At 33.5% G+C, this 18,734-nt stretch overlaps 1 protein-coding gene across 1 annotated transcript; it reads right to left on the minus strand.

Annotated features, from left to right (window-relative positions):
* Window positions 1–16,524: 16,524 nt before the first annotated feature.
* Window positions 16,525–17,485, minus strand: LOC123241175 (olfactory receptor 51F2-like). Its single transcript, XM_044668879.1, is given in 2 exon segments — window positions 16,525–17,254; window positions 17,256–17,485. Coding segments are annotated over 2 exon segments (960 nt in total).
* Window positions 17,486–18,734: the final 1,249 nt, after the last annotated feature.

Raw genomic sequence — 18,734 nt, forward strand, 5'->3', positions numbered from 1 at the left:
ATAACCCCAAAATTTGTTGCATTTTTAAGATCTTCTACAAAACATATAGGATTATGCTACCTGAGGATAAGTGTATAAAAATGAATATATTATTCTTCAGGACAATCTTAAGAAAATAGGAGCTTCTATTTTGATATCAGGTAAGATAATAATAGAAAGTGAAGACAAAATGAAGAAAGAGAGGAACTGCATTATGCTGGAAGGCACCATAGACAATGAAAATCAATAAGCAGAACAAGAGGAATATATAATATTTTTGCATCAATATCACAATAAGTAAGCCCTTAAGGAAAAGATAAGATGATATTGATAATGAAACAATGAAAATAAAAGTCTTTGAAATCCCTCTCAAAAATCCAATCTAAAAAAAGAGATTTCTTTGAAGAAATACGATAAATAATATGGAAATAAAGATCTAAATAAATTGTACAATAAGCTTGTTTTGACAAGCCTATGATGAATTTGTAGGCTGTAGTATGAACATATTGTGTAGAATCTCAACTTTACAAGAAGTAGATCAAATGCTAAACATGCATAAAGGAATAAAAAGTGAGTTATAGTAAGCACTTTCTCTATGTACCTTAAAAAAATCTTGAGACAATAGAAATATTAGCAAATGATAAAGACCTTAATAAAGACTAATTTATACCATGATTAAATAATGATTGAGTCAAAGAAAATGTTACAAAGTATTTACCTTTTGAATTAATGGTAAGGAGCCTCCACAAAAGATGAAAATATACATCTTTGGAGTACATGAATACCCAAAGTGTACATGATCTCTCAGTGTATGAAATCCTTTTACCACATCAGAATAAATTTTCTCAAATTATTTGCTTATTTATACACATATATGCACATATGTATCTAAGATGTAGATAAAGATATTTGGATTGTATCTTTGATTTTTGTATCTTCCAGAGAAGAAAAGTCCTCTAATAATACAGGTCAAAATCTTATTTGCAAATTATAATGTAGGGCTTTTAAAAATCCAGAGGAATTCATGTCATATAGTCCCTAAACTGTGAATAGTTGTCATCTCTGTTGACGTTTTTACTCTTTTGTCTCAAACCTGATAAATATTCTCCACATTTATTACTCTTTTGTCTCAAAACTGATATTCTCCAAATTATGCACTTACTCTCATGCACACACACAACTAATATCCTCCATTCTCAGAATGTATGTAACCAAATTATTTCTTCACATATTTGAGCATCTTTAATTGATCTCACCCTGAGCTCAATCAACCCTTGTCTAGAATCTTGTCTTTCTATGCCTTATGACTCAGTTCTATGAGCCAAAGACATGTTTAGAGGGCATATCTTTCTTGGCTAGAATACTTACTTGGTCAAGTTTCTGTGCCTTGAGGTTCAGGTGAAGGGGATATAAGCTCAGTCTATTGGCTTTACTAATTCTCTTTTTTGTAAGATTGGACTGATATTCATCTCCCAGCTCCTCCCACTCCACAACTGGCCCCCTGGGATCTTTGGTAATGATAGCTCAAACATTATTTTTAAACGAAGAACTCTCTCCCTTGGGAAAATAACTTCTGGAAAATGCCCAAGGTTGTGGTTGGCTCTGGAATGGAAGATTGACATATACATGTATATTTGGAGGTTCAGGGACATCCTCTATGTTTGAAACTGCCTAGATACCAAACTCTGAAGCCAGGTCCAGAAAGATCTTTCTTAGATTTCTTCTGTGAAGAGAGCTTTATGTTCCTTAATCTCTAACTAGCAAATCTCCATGATGTTATATCTAAGCCTGACTGAGAGAACATAGAGAAGAAAAAGGTGGAGAAAGTGTGGATGGAATGGAAAAGGTATGGGACTTAGAGACAGGAAGATCTAGATTCAAATCTTGTCCCATATCTTAGTAGTTGTAGGACTGGGTATATCCACTAAACTTGTTATGCCTCATATTTGGAAACAAAACAAAACAAATACAAACAAAAATATGAGATGGGGTAGAATTGATGGCTTGTCAGAGCCCTTCTGTTTTTAAATCTACTATCCTATGTTGTCCAGAATGTATCCCTAGCTAGCCTTGTGAGACAATTTTATCCCTAAGCCCTTTGCTGCACACTCTCTCTTAAGACTTCCCAGAAGCTTACATTAAATATGGTCAAATTCTCTGAGGGAATTACATAGAGTAAAACAGGAGGCCACAAAACACACAAGGAACTCTCCCATTTGAAATCTACTCATGTATGTGTAGCTCTTCCACACTGAATAAAATACAAAAACCAAAGAATGTATTGGTTGAGGAGTCTGATTTTAAACACATTGAAATTTAAATGACACTAGAACATTTCGAAGAGCCTGATCTTCACTCGGGGGGTCTCTGGAGGTGGGATGGTGTGGCGAAAATAAAATGAAAATGAGCCAGAATGCAAGTGGTATTGCAGAGGCTATTCTCTGTTGCCATCTGCTGATTTTTATTTTTATACCCTTTTTTATGATCTCATAAAGGTTATGATTTTTCCATACATTCAAAATCACATATTAACTTTTGAAACATCATATGGTTGGCATTTACTAATTATCCTACTGTGGTTAAACAAAGAATCAAGCTTGTCAAGAATTATTCATTACGGAATGGCTTAGTGGGAACTTTATTATTTTCAGCCATCCGTAAGGTACAAGAACATAATTTCCTAGCTAAGCATAATAGTTAATTATGTTTTAACTGATTAAATCATGCATATTGTTACTTTATACTATTCATCCCTTTCATTAATCAAGAAGATAGTTATGGTAGTTGATTATATCAAATAAGATACAATAATATCAGTCTGGTCCAAATTTTGCTCCCATTATATTCTTTTATTTTTCACTATTTTTTTTAAAAAGTATGTTTGCTCTTCTTTCTGCTACAGGGTCAATAAGAATGCAGTTCTGGAAGAGTGATTCTGGGCTAATTTGTCATTCCCCTGTTTTCCTTGTGTTTCACTGTTTCCTTGGTCTGTGGGAGTTTGGGAACAAACCCAGGCCAGGTACATTCTTGCTGGGGAATTTAGAAACTTGCATTAACTCACTAACTACTGGTTGTTTTTTTCTGGGCTGATTCTAGGGGAAGTTTCTGTACTATGGGGTTTTGTTTAGGAATTTATTTTGAGATAGTGGGTAGTCTGTGACTGTGGTTGTTCTTGCCATGAACCTGTATTATTTTTCTGTGTCTCCCTGGGGCTGAATAATTATACTGATTGCAACAGTTTCAATGCAAGTGAATGTCACCATAAAAAGAATCACATAGGGTAAACTGAGTGTGGAATTTCCATCCTCCTGACAACCTGCTGTGCTGGATTGTCAGAATTGGTGATGAGCTGTGCTAAACGTCACAGCTTTAATGGCTTCCTGCAGAACATCTTGGTGATGAATTCAGGTCAGAAATTAGAAACTCATGACTGAAGCTTAGGAAAGAGTTCAGGGCCTAGGACAGGGATTTGATACTCTATTATGTAGACTAGAGCTAGGTAGCTCAGTGGATTGAGAGCCAGGCCCAGAGATGGGAGGTCCTGGGTTCAAATCTGGCCTCAGACATGTCCTGGTTACAAAATATTGCTATAGATAAATAGCTCTGATTTGTATGGATATAGAATATTTTATCAGTGCAGGGGTGCTAAAAATTAAGGAAATGAGCAAAATCTGGTGTAGGAGGTAGCAAATGAATTTAGCCTTGAAAAAAAGAGTCTAAAAGATGAATATTCAGAGTAAGAATTGTAAGCAAAGCAGGTAGTGGTAGAGGTGGGGTTGGAGAAGTTTATGCAGACTGCAGAGTCACAGAGCCAAGAGAAAGAATGGCATGTACATGAAAAAGCAAGTGTGCCATTTTGGCTACAATACAGAGTACATAAGAGGGGAAAATGTGCAATCAGTCTGAAAAGATAATCTGTGAAGACAATGAAGGGTTTTTAAAGACTAAACAGAACTTCCTAATTCTATAGTCAATAAACAGTCACTGAAACTTCTTGAACAGTGGAATGACGTGATTAGATGTGTTTTAGAAATAACAACTGAACAGCTCATGGAGAATGGATTAAAGAGAAGAGAGGATTGAAAAATATATACTAGATAGGAGACTTGTGGTAGTCTGGGATGGCAGGATCAAACTCAAACAGAAACTAAAATAAATGTTTCTCCTTTCTACTCTCTTTTAAATTCTATTTTCTAATTTATGTGCTATATTCTTATCCTTCTTTTTTCTCATTGTGTCTCAAGAGGGAAGAGTTTCTGGAGTTCTAAATTTGAAATTCTTCCCCTCATGTTCAACTGGATGCTTCCTAGATTTTGCCCTCCTATTTTTCCCCCTGTAGTCTAGCTATTAGAAATATCAAGTCATTGATACGATATCAGGTCATATAAGTTAAATAAGATAGATTCTAGAGAGGAGCCTCACACATGCATGAAGTTAGTAGCAAATCTAAGCCTGAACATGTATATAATCCACACATAGTTTCTGATGGGACACCAGTAGCTTAGAGAGCATAATATTCTGCAAAAGTTTTACTTCAGTATTTATCATATTATGGAGGTAATCCTTCATCCCTACAGGGTTGCCACACTAGAATAAAAATTTCCACTGGGTATGAAAAAGCTGTAAAGACTTGTTTTGGAAAGAGTACATTCCTGTAAATAGATTATCTCTGCTGCCTAAAGACCAAACTAGCACAATTTGGTCCTTGTAATATATGTTAACTGAAAATAAGATGGGTTAAAATGATAAGATTAAATGTTGACAGGAACATGGAGAAACAGGCCTAATATTATATTGCTACAGCACCTGTGAATTTTTTTAAAAAGAAAACAAGATGGAAATATTCATTAAGAGCTATAAAGCTGCTCATGTTCATTGACCTAGAGCTCCCATTACTAAGGTTAAGGCCTAAGGACCTTATTGAAAGGGTAAAAAACTGTGTGTAAAATAAAAAATATTCATCAAAGCTTTATTATGATAAAATAGCAGGAAATAATGAATGCAGTGAATGTGAGAAATGACTGAATAGACTGACATTTGAATGTAATGGATTGTAGTGTTATAAGAAAGAGCAATATTGCAAATATAGAGAAGATAAGGGAAATATATGAAGAAATGAAAAGAGAAGAAAAAAGAATAAGAACAAAACATATCATTATTACATTAAAAAACAAATAACAGCTTACAGAATTAAGAATAAAAGGTAACCAAGTAAAACCAATCCAAAGGGAATTCAAAATCAAAAATATTTATATTAGTACAGATGTATATAGTTTACATATTTAAAGAAATGATAAACAATGTGGTTTGTGGTTTTGCACAATTTTTATCCATTTGTTTAGTTATTTTTTTTCTGTTGTTGTCATTTTCAAGAAGTAGAAATACCAAGTCATGAAGGAAATAATGGGGAATGGAAATGGTTCCATGTGATAGAAATCACTGATGATCTTCAATCATGAGGCCCAGTTCTTTGCCTTACCTTTATAACATTACCCACCACTCTTAAAGTTAGGGTATGCTTTCCTTAATTCTCCATTCCTCACGTGGGTGCTGTATGACCTTGGAAAACTACGCATTCCTCTTACTGATGGTAGTCCAAGGAAGCATCAACTTTTCTAAAATTAGGTGGTCTCTTAATGCACAAATACTGCACTCCCATGAAATTCATTTCTTTTTTAAAAAACATTCCCTTCTGTCTTAGAATCAATACTGTGTGTTGGCTCCAAGGCAGAAGAGTGGTAAGGGCTAGGCAAGGGTGTTAAATGACTTGCCCAGGGTCATACAGCTAGGAAGTATCTGAGATTAGATTTGAACCCAGGACCTCCCATCTCTGGGCCTGGCTCTCAATCTACTGAGCCATCTAGTTGCCCACTCATAAAATTCATTTTAATGTCTCAATCTTTTATTTAGGCTATTCACCATTATCATCTACCACCACAAAACATTATTTTTGTAGCACCCTTAATTTTTCTCTTTCATGATGTTTCTCTTTCTATTCCCTCATAAAACTCTAATGAAGCCCCTTTCCAGTGATTTTTCCCCTATTTTCCCACAATCTCTACTCTTGTTGAGAGGTTATTCTTCTCTGTTTACCTATAACCTGGGGAAGGGGGGTGGGAAGGATAGGTGTCTAAATGGATTGAGATCTAGGTCCAGAGACAGAAAGTACTGAGTTCAAATCTGGCCTCAGACACTTCCTAACTCTGTGACCCTGGGCAAGTCACTTAACCTCCACTGCTTAGCCATTACCAATCTTCTGCCTTAGAACTAATAGACAGATTCTAAGACAGAAGGTAAATATTTTACAAACAAAAAATAAATAAATAAGGTGAGGTGGGAGAAGAGATCCATTCTTTTCTGTTTCCCTTCCCTCTCTTTTGCATATGTCCATATTGTATTATTTTTCCAGCAAAAATGCAGTGATCCCTCACCTATTGTGGGAGTTACATTCCAAAGACCCCCATGATGGGTGAAAATCTGTGAAGTAGCTGCATTATATTTCTGTTATTATTTATATAGATTTTAAAGCTTTATAAACCCTTCACACTCTCCTACAAACCTTTTCCACACTCTTATTAACCTTGCTCACACTTATAAACACTGAGCCAATCAGTGCCCAGGATACAGAATATAGCACCCTGGTTGGTCACTTTTCATTCCATTAGCCAATACAGAACCACCTGCTTTGGGCTCAGTCCTGTACAATCTCACTTTGGCAAAGTTGTGCAAGCGGTAGTGGCATACTGCATTTCCATTGTGTACAATATGGTATTCATTAGCAAAATCCCACAATATAGCGAAAACTCTGCTATACAACATTAGATATATATTTTTTAAAACTCATGATAGGGGGCAGCTGGGCAGCTCAGTGGATTGAGAGCCAGGCCTAGAGACAGGAGGTCCTAGGTTCAAACCTGGCCTCAGCCACTTCCCAGCTGTGTGACCCTGGGCAAGTCACTTGACCCCCATTGCCCACCCTTACCACTCTTCCACCTAGGAGCCAATACACATAAGTTAAAGGTTAAAAAAAAAACAACTCATGATACAATGAAGCTGTAATAAGTAAACCACAATATAGCAAGTGATAACTGTATATTCATTCACTTATAAGGTGTAATACTATTTATTACACAGAGTACTAATTCAGCTTTCTCCTCTTTTCTTGTTTCTTAGTTTTCCTTCACCACATGGCCCAAGTCCTTTATGGCCATTCTTTCTATTTTGTATCACTTCAGTTTTTTTTTAAACCATATTCAACAAACAAAAGGAAGTTATTTGTTTTTCCAAAGATATTACTAATAAGGCTATGTACTCTTCCTTGGTACCAAACTAGAACTCTAAACCTCTTAAAAATTTAATATTTTAGGAAAACCCACAGAGTAACGCTGCAGAGTTATAACCTCCAAATATCAGGATAACTAACATGTAAAAAAGAAAGGAAAAAAAAGCATTAAGGTTGCGAAATCTAACCTTTTTCAGAAACACTTCTGCCCTGACACCCACACAAATACACATACTTGGAGTTGTGGGGGAGAAATCCCCTCTCCCACTGACTTCACTTCAGTCTGGAAGTCAAGGGTAATAAAATGGAAGGAAAGGAAAGGAGAAGGGGGTGGAAGGGCAGTATATTGATTTTGCCAACAAAAATATATTGGCCTGAGGCAATGTTATAAAGGGAAAAAATGTCTCAAGAGTCATGTTCACCATATTGTGAAAGAAAACTCATATTGCTTACACTTGAGAAAAATTCATGGAGGAAATAAAATGAAGAATGGTATGCATTCAGACTGCATCATTTCCTTCTATGTAGGCAGTGGTTAGACTTTTTTTTTGTCATGAAGTCCCTCAGAGTTGTCCTGGATCCTCGCACTGCTGATAAAAGCTGTCATTCACAGTAAATCATCAGGCAATAATGTTTTTAATGTGTACAATTTTCTCCTGGTTCTGCTCACTTCATTTTGCATGACTTTATATTTCTTTCAAGATTTTTTTGTTATGTATTCATCATCTCATATGGCTCAATAGAATTCCATTACAATCATATACCCAAAACTTATTCAGCCATTTCCCAATTAATGGGCATCCCTTCAGTTTCCAATTCTTTCACACTTCAAAGAGAACAGTTATAAATATTTTTGTACAAATAGGTTCTTTCCTCCTATCTTTAATTTCTTTGGGATATAGAGTACAGTTTTATGGCCCTTTGGTCATGATTCCAAATCGTTCTACTGAATGATTGGATCAGTTCATAGATCCAGCAATTGTGTATTAGTGACCTAATTTTTTCACATTTCTTCCAACATTCATCATTTTCCTTTTCTGTTTAGTCAGTTTGATAGATGGGAGCTGGTATTGTGAGCTGTTTCAATGGTCACTTCTCCAAATAGTAATGATTTAGAGCAGTGATTCACAAAGTGGGTGCCACCACCCCCTGGTGGGTGCTGCAGCAATCCAGGGAAGCGGTGATAGCCACAGGTGCATTTGGGGGTGGTGAATAACTGTAAGGGGGCAGTGATAGTATGTGACAGGGTAATAGTTTTTTTCTGGAAAGGAGGTGGTAGGCCAAAAAAGTTTGGGAACCACTGATTTAGAGCATTTTAAGGACTTTGTCTAAACCAAATTTCTTCCTGCCTGCTTTCCATTGTTTTCATTAGTCCTTAACATAGAAGAAGTTATCTCATAGGGAGTTTTATTTCAGTTTTGATTTCCATTATTTCAGATTCTTCCTTGCTTAGTCATTTCCATTGGTTTACATTTTCTTTTTTTTAATTGTAAAATAATACTAAAAGATTTTCATGATTGCTGCCTTATAGTTTGAGGTCTAAGAGTGATATTTCCCCTTCATTCCTTTCTTATCTCATACTTCCCATTTATATTCTAGACCTTTTATTTCTCCAAATATTTTTTCTTTCAATTTTATGGATTCTTTAAATTATCTTTTTTTTAGTATTTTGATTGGTACAGCATTAGATCCAAAAAAATTGGTAGTGTTAATTTTATTATTATTATTATAAAATTATATTGGTAGGTCTATGATCAGTGAATCATACCAATTAATTTCTTCTTATTTTTGTAGACAATTTTCTAATAAAATGCTTAAAATATGGAATATAATTTGATCATAAATATTTCGTGTATTTTGTTACTTTGGATGAAAACTCACTTTATATTATTGCTTTGTTTTTTCATATTGTCTTATAGAAATACTGTTGATTTTTGCTTATTTATTTTGTAGCCTGAAACAATTTTGAAACTTTCAATTGCCTCAATTAGGATCTTGCTAATTGCTGAAGACTTTTTAATATATAATTGAGTCAAATAAGTAACGATGATACTAAACCTTATTTATTGTATAGGTTTGCTTTTCTTCTCTTATTTTATTGCTATCACTAACAGAGGACATTTTTACTTTATTCCTGTGTTTATTGAGAAAATATCTAGGTTTAGAATTTAAATAGATACTGCTTAGCATATTTTAAAGATACCTTCTATGCCTTCATTTTATAGTTTTTGTTATATATAATTATATGCTATTGAAGGTCCTTTTTCTAACAATCAGTATATTGGAATAATCATGCAGTGTTTATCTAATATCATTTTGATGATTTTTTCCTAATGTTAAACTATTCTGGCATTCTAGAGTTATATCCAAATTATTCATATTGAATTATTTTTTAAAAATAAATTGTATTATAATTGAAATTTTGAATGAATAATTACTTATTATTTTGTTATATTATTCTCTAATATTATTTCCCTGGCTTAGATATTAAGATTATGCTTATTCCATAAAAGGAGACTGTTGTTTGTTTTTGGTCAAATTTTGAGAATAATATATGTTACTAATTGTTGTTTATGTTTGATAGAATTATCTTGTAAATCCATCTCTAATATGCTTTTTAAATTTTTTCCCAATGAGTATTTTAAATATTATTTTATTTTCCCATTATTACTTCCAAAAGCAATTTTTCTACTGATGTTGACAATTTTTTTAAAGTTTTGAGTTTTAAATTTTCTCCCTTCTTCTGACCCTCCTTCTCTCTCTGCTTTTCCTCTCCCTGAGATGGCAAGCAATGGTATAGTTTTTATATGTATAATCATGGGAACCATTTTTTCAATATTAATCATTTTGTGGAAAAGTTCTCAAAAGGGGTGGGGGTGGGGGCAGCTGGATGACTTAGTGGATTGAGAGCCAGGCCTAGAGACAGGTGGTTCAAATCTGGCCTCAGACATTTCCCAGCTGTGTGACCCTGGGCAAGTCACTTAACCCCCATTGCCTAGCTCTTACACAATATTGATTCTCAGACAAATGATAAGGATTTTTTAAATTTAAAAAAAAATGAAGAAGTTCAATGAAAATAAAATATAGTGTGGTTTCCGACTGCATTTATACTCCAGTTGTTTCTTGGAGGGCAGATCCCATTTTTAATCATGAGTCTGAGATTTTCTTGGATCACAAATTTTACTAAGAATAACTAGGTCATTCTCTATTTTTCATCAATAAATATTGCTATCACTGTGCACAATGTTTTTCTGGTTCTTTTAACTTCCTTTTCATCAGGTCATATAAGTATTTCCAGGTGTTTATAAAATCATCTTCCTGCTCATTTTTTCTTATAACTTATTATTTCTTACAGCACAATAGTATTCCATAACTACCATAAAGAATAATTTTTCAGTCATTCCACAACTGATGTACAACCCCTGAACTTCAAATTCTCTGCTATCACAAAAGAGCTGCAATAGATGTGTTTTTTTTTCCTACATAAAGGTCCTCTCCCCTTCATTTGATCTTTTTGAAATGCAGACCTAGTTATAACAAAGTTCATTTGGAAGAACAAGAATATCAAGGGAACTAATGAAAAAAAAAGTGAAGGATGGAGATCAAGCAGTACTAGATCTTAAACTGTACTATAAAGCAGTGATCATCAAAACAATATGTTATTGGCTAAGAGATAGAAGAGTGTATCAATGGACTTGGGGTAAATGAACTCAGCAAGATAGTGTCCAATAAAGCCAAAGATCCTAGCTTTTGGGACAATAGCCCACTATTTGATAAAAACTTTTGAGAAATTTGTAAAATAGTATGGGAGAGACTAGGTTTAGGTCAATATCTCACACTCTATAACAAAATAAATTCAGAATGAGTAAATGACTTAAATATAAAGGGGGAAATTATAAGTAAATTAGGTGAATATAGAATAGTATACTTGTCAGATCTATAGGAAAATGTAGACGGAATTCACTCCCCTGGATGGATGGGCAAGCCTAGAGGAGTGAATTATATCCACACAAAAGGAAAAAAATTTAAGACAAAGCAAGAGATAGAGAAGATTACAAAATATAAAATGAATAATTTTTATTACATTAAATTAAAAGGGTTTTGTACAAACAAAACCAATGCAACTAAAATTAGAAGGGAAGCAACAAAGTGGGAAAACTTTTTATAACAAAAACCTCTGACAAAGGACTAATTACTCAAATTTATAAGGAGCTAAGTCAATTGTACTAAAAATCAAGCCATTCCCCAATTTCAGATAAAGAAATCAAAACTATAAATAAACACATGGAAAGTTCTAAATCTCTCATAATTACAGAAATGCAATTCAAAATAATGTTGAGGTACCACCTCACAGCTAGCAGGTTGGTAAATATGACAGTAAAGGAAAATCATAAATGTTGGAGGGCTTGTGGCAAAATTGGGACACTAGTGCATTGCTGGTGGAATTGTGAATTGAGCCCACCATTATGGAAGGCAATTTGGAATTATTCCCAAAGGGCTTTAAAAGAATATATATCCTTTGATCCTGCAATGCCACTATTAGGTTTGTAACCTAAGGAGGTACTAATGAAAAATATTTTTACAAAAATATTCATAGCCGGGCTCTTTGTGGTGGTAAAAAAAAATTGGAAAATTGAAGGGTATCTCTTGATTTGGGAATGGCTGAACAAATTGTGGTATATGATGATCATGGAATACTATTGTGTGGTAAGGAATGATGATCTGAATGATTTCTGTATGAATTGGGAGAACCTCAATGGACTTACGGAGAGTGAAATGAGCAGAACCAAGAGAACACTGTACACAGAAAGTAAAACACTGTGGAACAATCCAGTGTAATGGATTTTGCTAACACATGACAAACCCAAAGGACTTATGAGAAAGAATGCTATCCACAACCAGATAAAGAATTGTGGGAGTAGAAACACAGAAGAAAAACAAAATACTTAACATTTGTTTATAATATGGATATATGATTTGGGGGTTTGGTTTTAACAGATTGCTTTATTGCAAAAATTAATAATATGGAAATTGGTATAACCCAGTGGAAATGCTTATTGGATCCAGGAGGGGAGAGGGAATTGGAGAAATGAAATATGTAAACATGGAAAAATATTAAAAAGAAAAAAATGAAATACAGACTTAGTAATGTTATTGATGGATCAAAGGCTATAAACAGTCTGAGTCCTTTGTGCATAGTTCCAAATTGCTCTGGACTTACATTTTTGTAAATATCCATCCATTTCATTTAGATTATCAAATTTATTGATATATAATTATGTAAAATAACTAAATAAGTGCTTTAATTTCTTCTTCATTAGTGGTGAATTCATCCTTTTCATTTTTGATGCTGATAATTAAATTTTCCTTTTTTAAATAAATTAACCAATGTTTTATCTATTTTACTGGTATCCCCCCATGCCCTTTAAAACAGTTTTAAGCTTGATTTATTAGTTCAGTTTTCTTGCTTTCAAATTTTATTGATATCACCTTTAATTTTTAAGATTTCCAATTGGAGTGTAATTCATGGTTTAAATTTATTATTTTTCTATTTTTTTAGTTGCAAGCCCAATCCATTGATTTGTTCTTTTTTCTAACTTATCAATGTATGCATTTGGAATTATAAATTTCCTCCTGCGTACAACTTTGGTTGTATCCCATATTTTGATATGCTCTCTCATTGTCATTCTCATCAATGAAATTACTAATCATTTATTCTTTGATCCACTTATTTTTTAGAATTAGGTTATTTTAATCTGTCTTTCCATGGTCCTTCATTAAATATTACTTTAATTGTATTATGATCTAAGAAAGATGCACTTAATATTTCTAATTTTCTGCATTTTTCTGGGTTTTTTAATGCCTTAATGCATGGCTATTTTTTGTGTATGTGCTGTGTACTACAGAGAAAAAAGTATATTCTTTTTTATTCCCATTCAGTTTTCTCCAGAGGTCTATCATGTCTAATTTTTCTAAAATCCTCTCCACTTCTTTAAGTTCTTTTGTATTTATTGCTTTTATATACATATAAAACATATATGTATATAACATACAAAAATGTATATTTTTGGTTAGGTTTTTCTAATTATGATAAGAGAAAGTGGTGATCCTCAGCTAGTGCAGTTTTACTTTCTGTTTCCTCATGTAAGTAATTTAACTTTAAACTTGGATGCCATAACATTTGGTACATATATTTTTTAATATTGATATTACTTCATTGCCTATATTTCTTCTATCAAGATATACTTTCCTTCCTCATCTCCTCTTATATCTATTTTTGCTTTAGCTTTGTCTTAGATCGTGATTGCTACATCTATTTTGTTTTTGCTTTTGTTTTTCTTTTTACTTCAGCTGAAGCAAAACAAATTTTGCTCCAGCCTTTTACCTTTATCTCTGTTTGTGTCCCTGTTTCAAATATGTTTCTTGTAGATATTATATTTTGATATTCTGTTTTTTGATCCATTCTTTTATTAACTTCCATTGTGTGGGTGAATTCATTACAATCACATTTACTGTTATGATAATTAAACATGAATTTATATCCACCTTATACTTGACATATTTATTCTTATGTTTCTCTCCCTTCACTCTGTTTCTCCTAATAAATTGTTTACAACTGAGCACCATCCTCTCAAACCCATTTTCTCTTTATTAGCCTTCCTCCTTCTCTTATCCCTGTCCCTTTTTAATTCCCAAAAGGGACATATAGGTTTCTATATCAAATTTATTGTGTGTTATTCTTTCTTTGAGCCAAATCTGATAAGAGTAAGGTTCAAGTATTGTCTGCCCCTGCTCCCATCTTCCCCTTCATTATAATAGCTCTTTTTGCCTCTTAGATTTAAGATAATTCACCCCATTAAATGTCTCCCTTCCCTCTTCTGCCAGTCCAGTCCTCTTTATCATCTCAATTTATTTTGGATAATATCCCATTATAGTTAATCCATACATATATTTTCTCTCTATGCATATTCTTTCTAATTGCCCTAATATTGGCAAAGTTCCTTAGAATTACAAATATTATCTTCCCATGAAAAAATATATAAAGTTCAACCTTATTGAATTCTTTATGATTTCCCTTTTCTATTGGACCAATTCTACTTTTTAAGAAGTTGTTTTCTTTATTGAATCTTCATATATTTTCCCCAATTTGTGCTTCCCTTACCAAGATGCTCACCTTTATTTTATAATTTTCTTGCATTACCCTCATTTATTTTCCTGATTTTTCTTCTAATTCTCTAATTTGATTATTAAAGCTCTTTTATTTAAAAAATCTCCAAAAGTTCTTTTTGGGCTTGATTCCAATTCACATCTTTCTTTGAGTTTTTGCTTGTAGCCTTTTTGACATTGTTTTCTTCCATGTTTGTTTCATGATCATTCCTTTCACCATATTAACTTTCTCTTGTAAGGCTCTTTTTCCCTTTGGGATTTTTTTTCAGTTTATGATGTGACTTTTCACTGTTCATTAAAGTTTGGTTTCTGGATTGGAGAAGTCATTGTCTCAGAATTCTTCTTGTGGGGCTCAGGACTTTGCTTCTATCTAATCAGAGTTATGGTATAGAGCTTCTGGCTTGAACTGGTAGAGGAGCTTCACTGCTTGCTTGCACATTAAGGAAACTTCATTGTTTTCTTACACAGTTTTGGGCCTCTCTGTTTATACCAATTGAGGGTCCTTTCTGCTGACTTAACATTGGAGAGGTTCAGCTGCTGGATTTCACAATGGAGCATCTCACTTCTGGGTTGTCCTAATGGTGGTATCTTACAGCACACATTCACAATGGGGGGCATGCTGGTGACCTGCACGGGGGCAAGGTACTACTGGAAGTCAATGTCCAATTGAGGCTTCATTGCTAATTTCCTTTGCGCCTCACCTGCTGCTGACTTCCTTTGGGTTGAGACTTCTCTACTATACAGATTGGGCTTTACTTTTCTCCCACTTTGGTGTTGCCTGCCCTGGCTTATGTTGCCTGCAACTAACTTAACTTCCCTCCTACGCCAGAGAGACAAAATTTCTACTGATTCCCTCTGCTCTTCTAGGTAGGATAATTACTTTACTGCTCCAAAAATTTTTAAGAGATTTTGTTATATATCAGTTTGGAGAACAATTTTGGAAAGATTTGGAAAATTCCGTTCCTTACTCTGCCATTTTGGCACTGAAACCTGATGAATAATTTTTCCTTCTCATCATTTTAAAATTATTTTTTTAAATTTCCAGTCCTTTTTTCCCCACACCATAGAAGGCATCATTTGGCAAATAATTTTGTATTTGTAAATTATGTCTTTTATTGTTTCTACTTTTTAGTTCATTCTCTAGATGTATACATTCGCAAGTTATTTTTCAAATATATAATGTTCACTTGGTAATATTTCCTTCTTTTCTACATTTGTAAGAAATATAAAAAATTTCCTGAAATATTGAGGGTTTTCAGGAACTCAAATGATTTTTGAATTATTTTTTAAACTATTTTCTATATATGTAACTTTTCCCTCATCTTTATTTGTATAATTGCCTATTTTGTGGGGGGAAATTCCTTTGTCATTCTTTTTTATGCCATTCTGAACTTGTGATATAATTCTGTCTCCCTGAGATTTATTTTTTGTAGATTTTCTTCAGTTATTTCTAAAGGGTTAATTTCTTTACTATGTAGGTTTTAGATTTCTTAGGCTTAATGCTTTATCTTTTGGGATTTTTGATACTTTTGCTCATTTCCCCCCCCCCCTTAAATTCTGTTTCTTCATTTTATCATTCATATCTTCAGAAAATTCTAGCTCTGCCTCCAGGTTAGATGTATTTTTCTATTTGCTAGCTTTTGAATTTACTGGTGTTTATTTTTTAATGTTAATATATTTTCATTTATTTTCTGTAATTTTTCTTTGAAGAGGTTTTATATTTGTGTTCTAAGATTCTATTGCATATTAAGATGATTTTGCAGCCCCTTATCACTCTATAAATAAATGAATGAATGAATGAATGAATGAATGGAATTGATTAAAAGCATTTATTATGTCTGCTATGTTCCAGTCATGTATTTCAAAAATTATTTCCATGATCATTTATGTAGAAGTTTTCCCCTAACTATATATTAATTATATTTCCTCTCCCCATCCTCTAATTTTCTAACAGTTCCTATGGAGCTGAGGTTGAAGATAGAAGTTAATATTATGAACAATAAACCAAGTGCAATTATTCATTTTACAAGACCATAACAGAGACCAGCCCAGTTTAACTGTTGAGCTCTACCATTCTTACTTAATTATAAATTCACTTACAGTTGAGCTGCATTTGATCCACTTTCCATTTTTCTGAAAATTTTACAGATGACTTTGCGGATCTGCTTAGTTTTAATACTATAGATAATTGGATTGAGAACAGGGGGCAGAAGGAGAAAGGCATTGGACATCATAGTGTGAACAAATGGAGGTGCTTTGTGACCCCACCTATGGACACTGGACAGACTGATAAGTGGTATATAGAAGATGGAAATGGCACCAATGTGAGAAACACAGGTGCTAAAGGCTTTCTGCCTTTCGTGTGGGGATGCAATGCTAAGTAAAGAACGAATTATCAGAATATAAGAAAGGATGATCAAAGGAGCATCTAAGCCAAATGTTAGAAATATTGCAATTAATCCATATATGCTATTAGGCCTGGTGTTTGAACAAGAGTGCTTTATCACATCAGGGTGGTAACAATAAGAATGTGATAGTATATTATTTTTACAGAATGATAGGCGTTTAAGAAGCAGGAGCACTGGAGCCATAACAACAGAACCTCTAAGTATCATCATCAGTCCAAACTGGATAATCCTGACTGGAGTTAGGATTGTGGCATATCTGAGAGGGTCACAAATAGCAACAAAACGGTCAAAGGACATGGCTAAAAGCACTGAAGACTCCATGATGGTGAGAAAATGGATAAAAAATAGTTGACTGATGCAAGTATCTAAAGTGATCTCTTGGGCATTGAACCAGAAGACACCCAAGGTGGTTGGTAGAGAGGGACAAGCACATGTCAGTGGTTGACAACATGAAGAGAAAATAATACATTGGCTCATGTAGGCTCTGCTCAGTAATAATGACAAACAGGATCATGCTGTTTCCTGAGAGAGCAATGACATAGAGACAACAAAAGGGAATAGAAACCCAGATATGAATATCTTCCAATCCTGGAATTCCTGTTAGAAAGAAGGTCAGCGATAATGCTGTACTATTTGTCAACACCACCATGGTATATTGAGGAGGTAATGTTCGAATGGAAATGTTCCCAGCCTGCAAAAAGAAAAAAAATATGGATATTTATCACAGGGTCCTGATATAATTCTTCACCTTTTTCTTAGTTCTCGCTCTCTATGCTTTATGCTCACCTTGTTTTCCCCATCGCCTTTCTAGAGTCATAAATGGAATAGATTTCAAAGAAAATTCAGCCACACTTGTTTAATTTTATTATAATTAATTTTAAAGCATGTCAGTTTGTTATACAATTAATTTATGTGACATTGGAATTAAGAAGGATATTATGGTTTCAAAAGTGATTCAGGTGATGATATGATAATGATGATGGCAATGATGATGTTGATGGCAATAAAGGTGATGATGGGTTATTGTTTTCACTTACATATTCCATGATTAAAGAGTGACAGAAAAACTAAGTAGTGTTTAGAGAATGCTTCAGTTTGACTTACAATTAGCTATTTGTGTTCTTGTGATGAAAATTAGTGGGTGACCATCAAACTTGATGGAGTGCATCTTTTCCTGAGACTGAAAGAAATAGGGTATTATAGATCTGTAGGTTACAGCTATTCAAAGCCATCATAGAATGGAGAACATTGGAAAAAAGGATAATTACGTTCTGTTTTCAGAGGAAAGCAAAGTAAAATGAAACAGATTTAAAAGTGTAAAAGCCGATACTTCACCTACTGAAAAAAATAGGAAGTATCTTATAGGCAAAAGCTTCCTACCATATTTTATTTTGTTTTCTTTTGTTTTGTACTGATGTTGTTGCATATATGTGTGTGTATATGTGAATAATAGCCTCAGTTTCAAATCATATATCATTTCATTGCTGGACAATATATGGCATATTTGAGAAATAACTTCAATTCTAAATCTATATTAGATGAAACGAAGCAAAATCAAGTATTTACCAAAATCTAGGGAGAAAAAAGTCAAAGGACTCAATCAAGGCCATTTAATGTCTTTAAATGTAAGTAACAGAAATTCTATGTAGAGAATGCAAATTTTCATAACTAATTAAAATATAGTTAGGTTAAGAATCTTTGTTTGATGGAGAAATGTCAAATTTCTCCATATTATATGGAGAACATATTATAAATATTGTCCTCAAGACTCAAAAACACATGATAAAATGGTAAGTGAGCTAGGTAATTATTATAGGAAAATATTTGTATTTAATTATATGGTTATAACATTTTTAACAAATGTGTGATGTTTTTAATAAATGTTGCAATAACAAATA

This window comes from Gracilinanus agilis, chromosome 3, assembly GCF_016433145.1.
Source record: "Gracilinanus agilis isolate LMUSP501 chromosome 3, AgileGrace, whole genome shotgun sequence".
NCBI lineage: Eukaryota > Metazoa > Chordata > Mammalia > Didelphimorphia > Didelphidae > Gracilinanus > Gracilinanus agilis.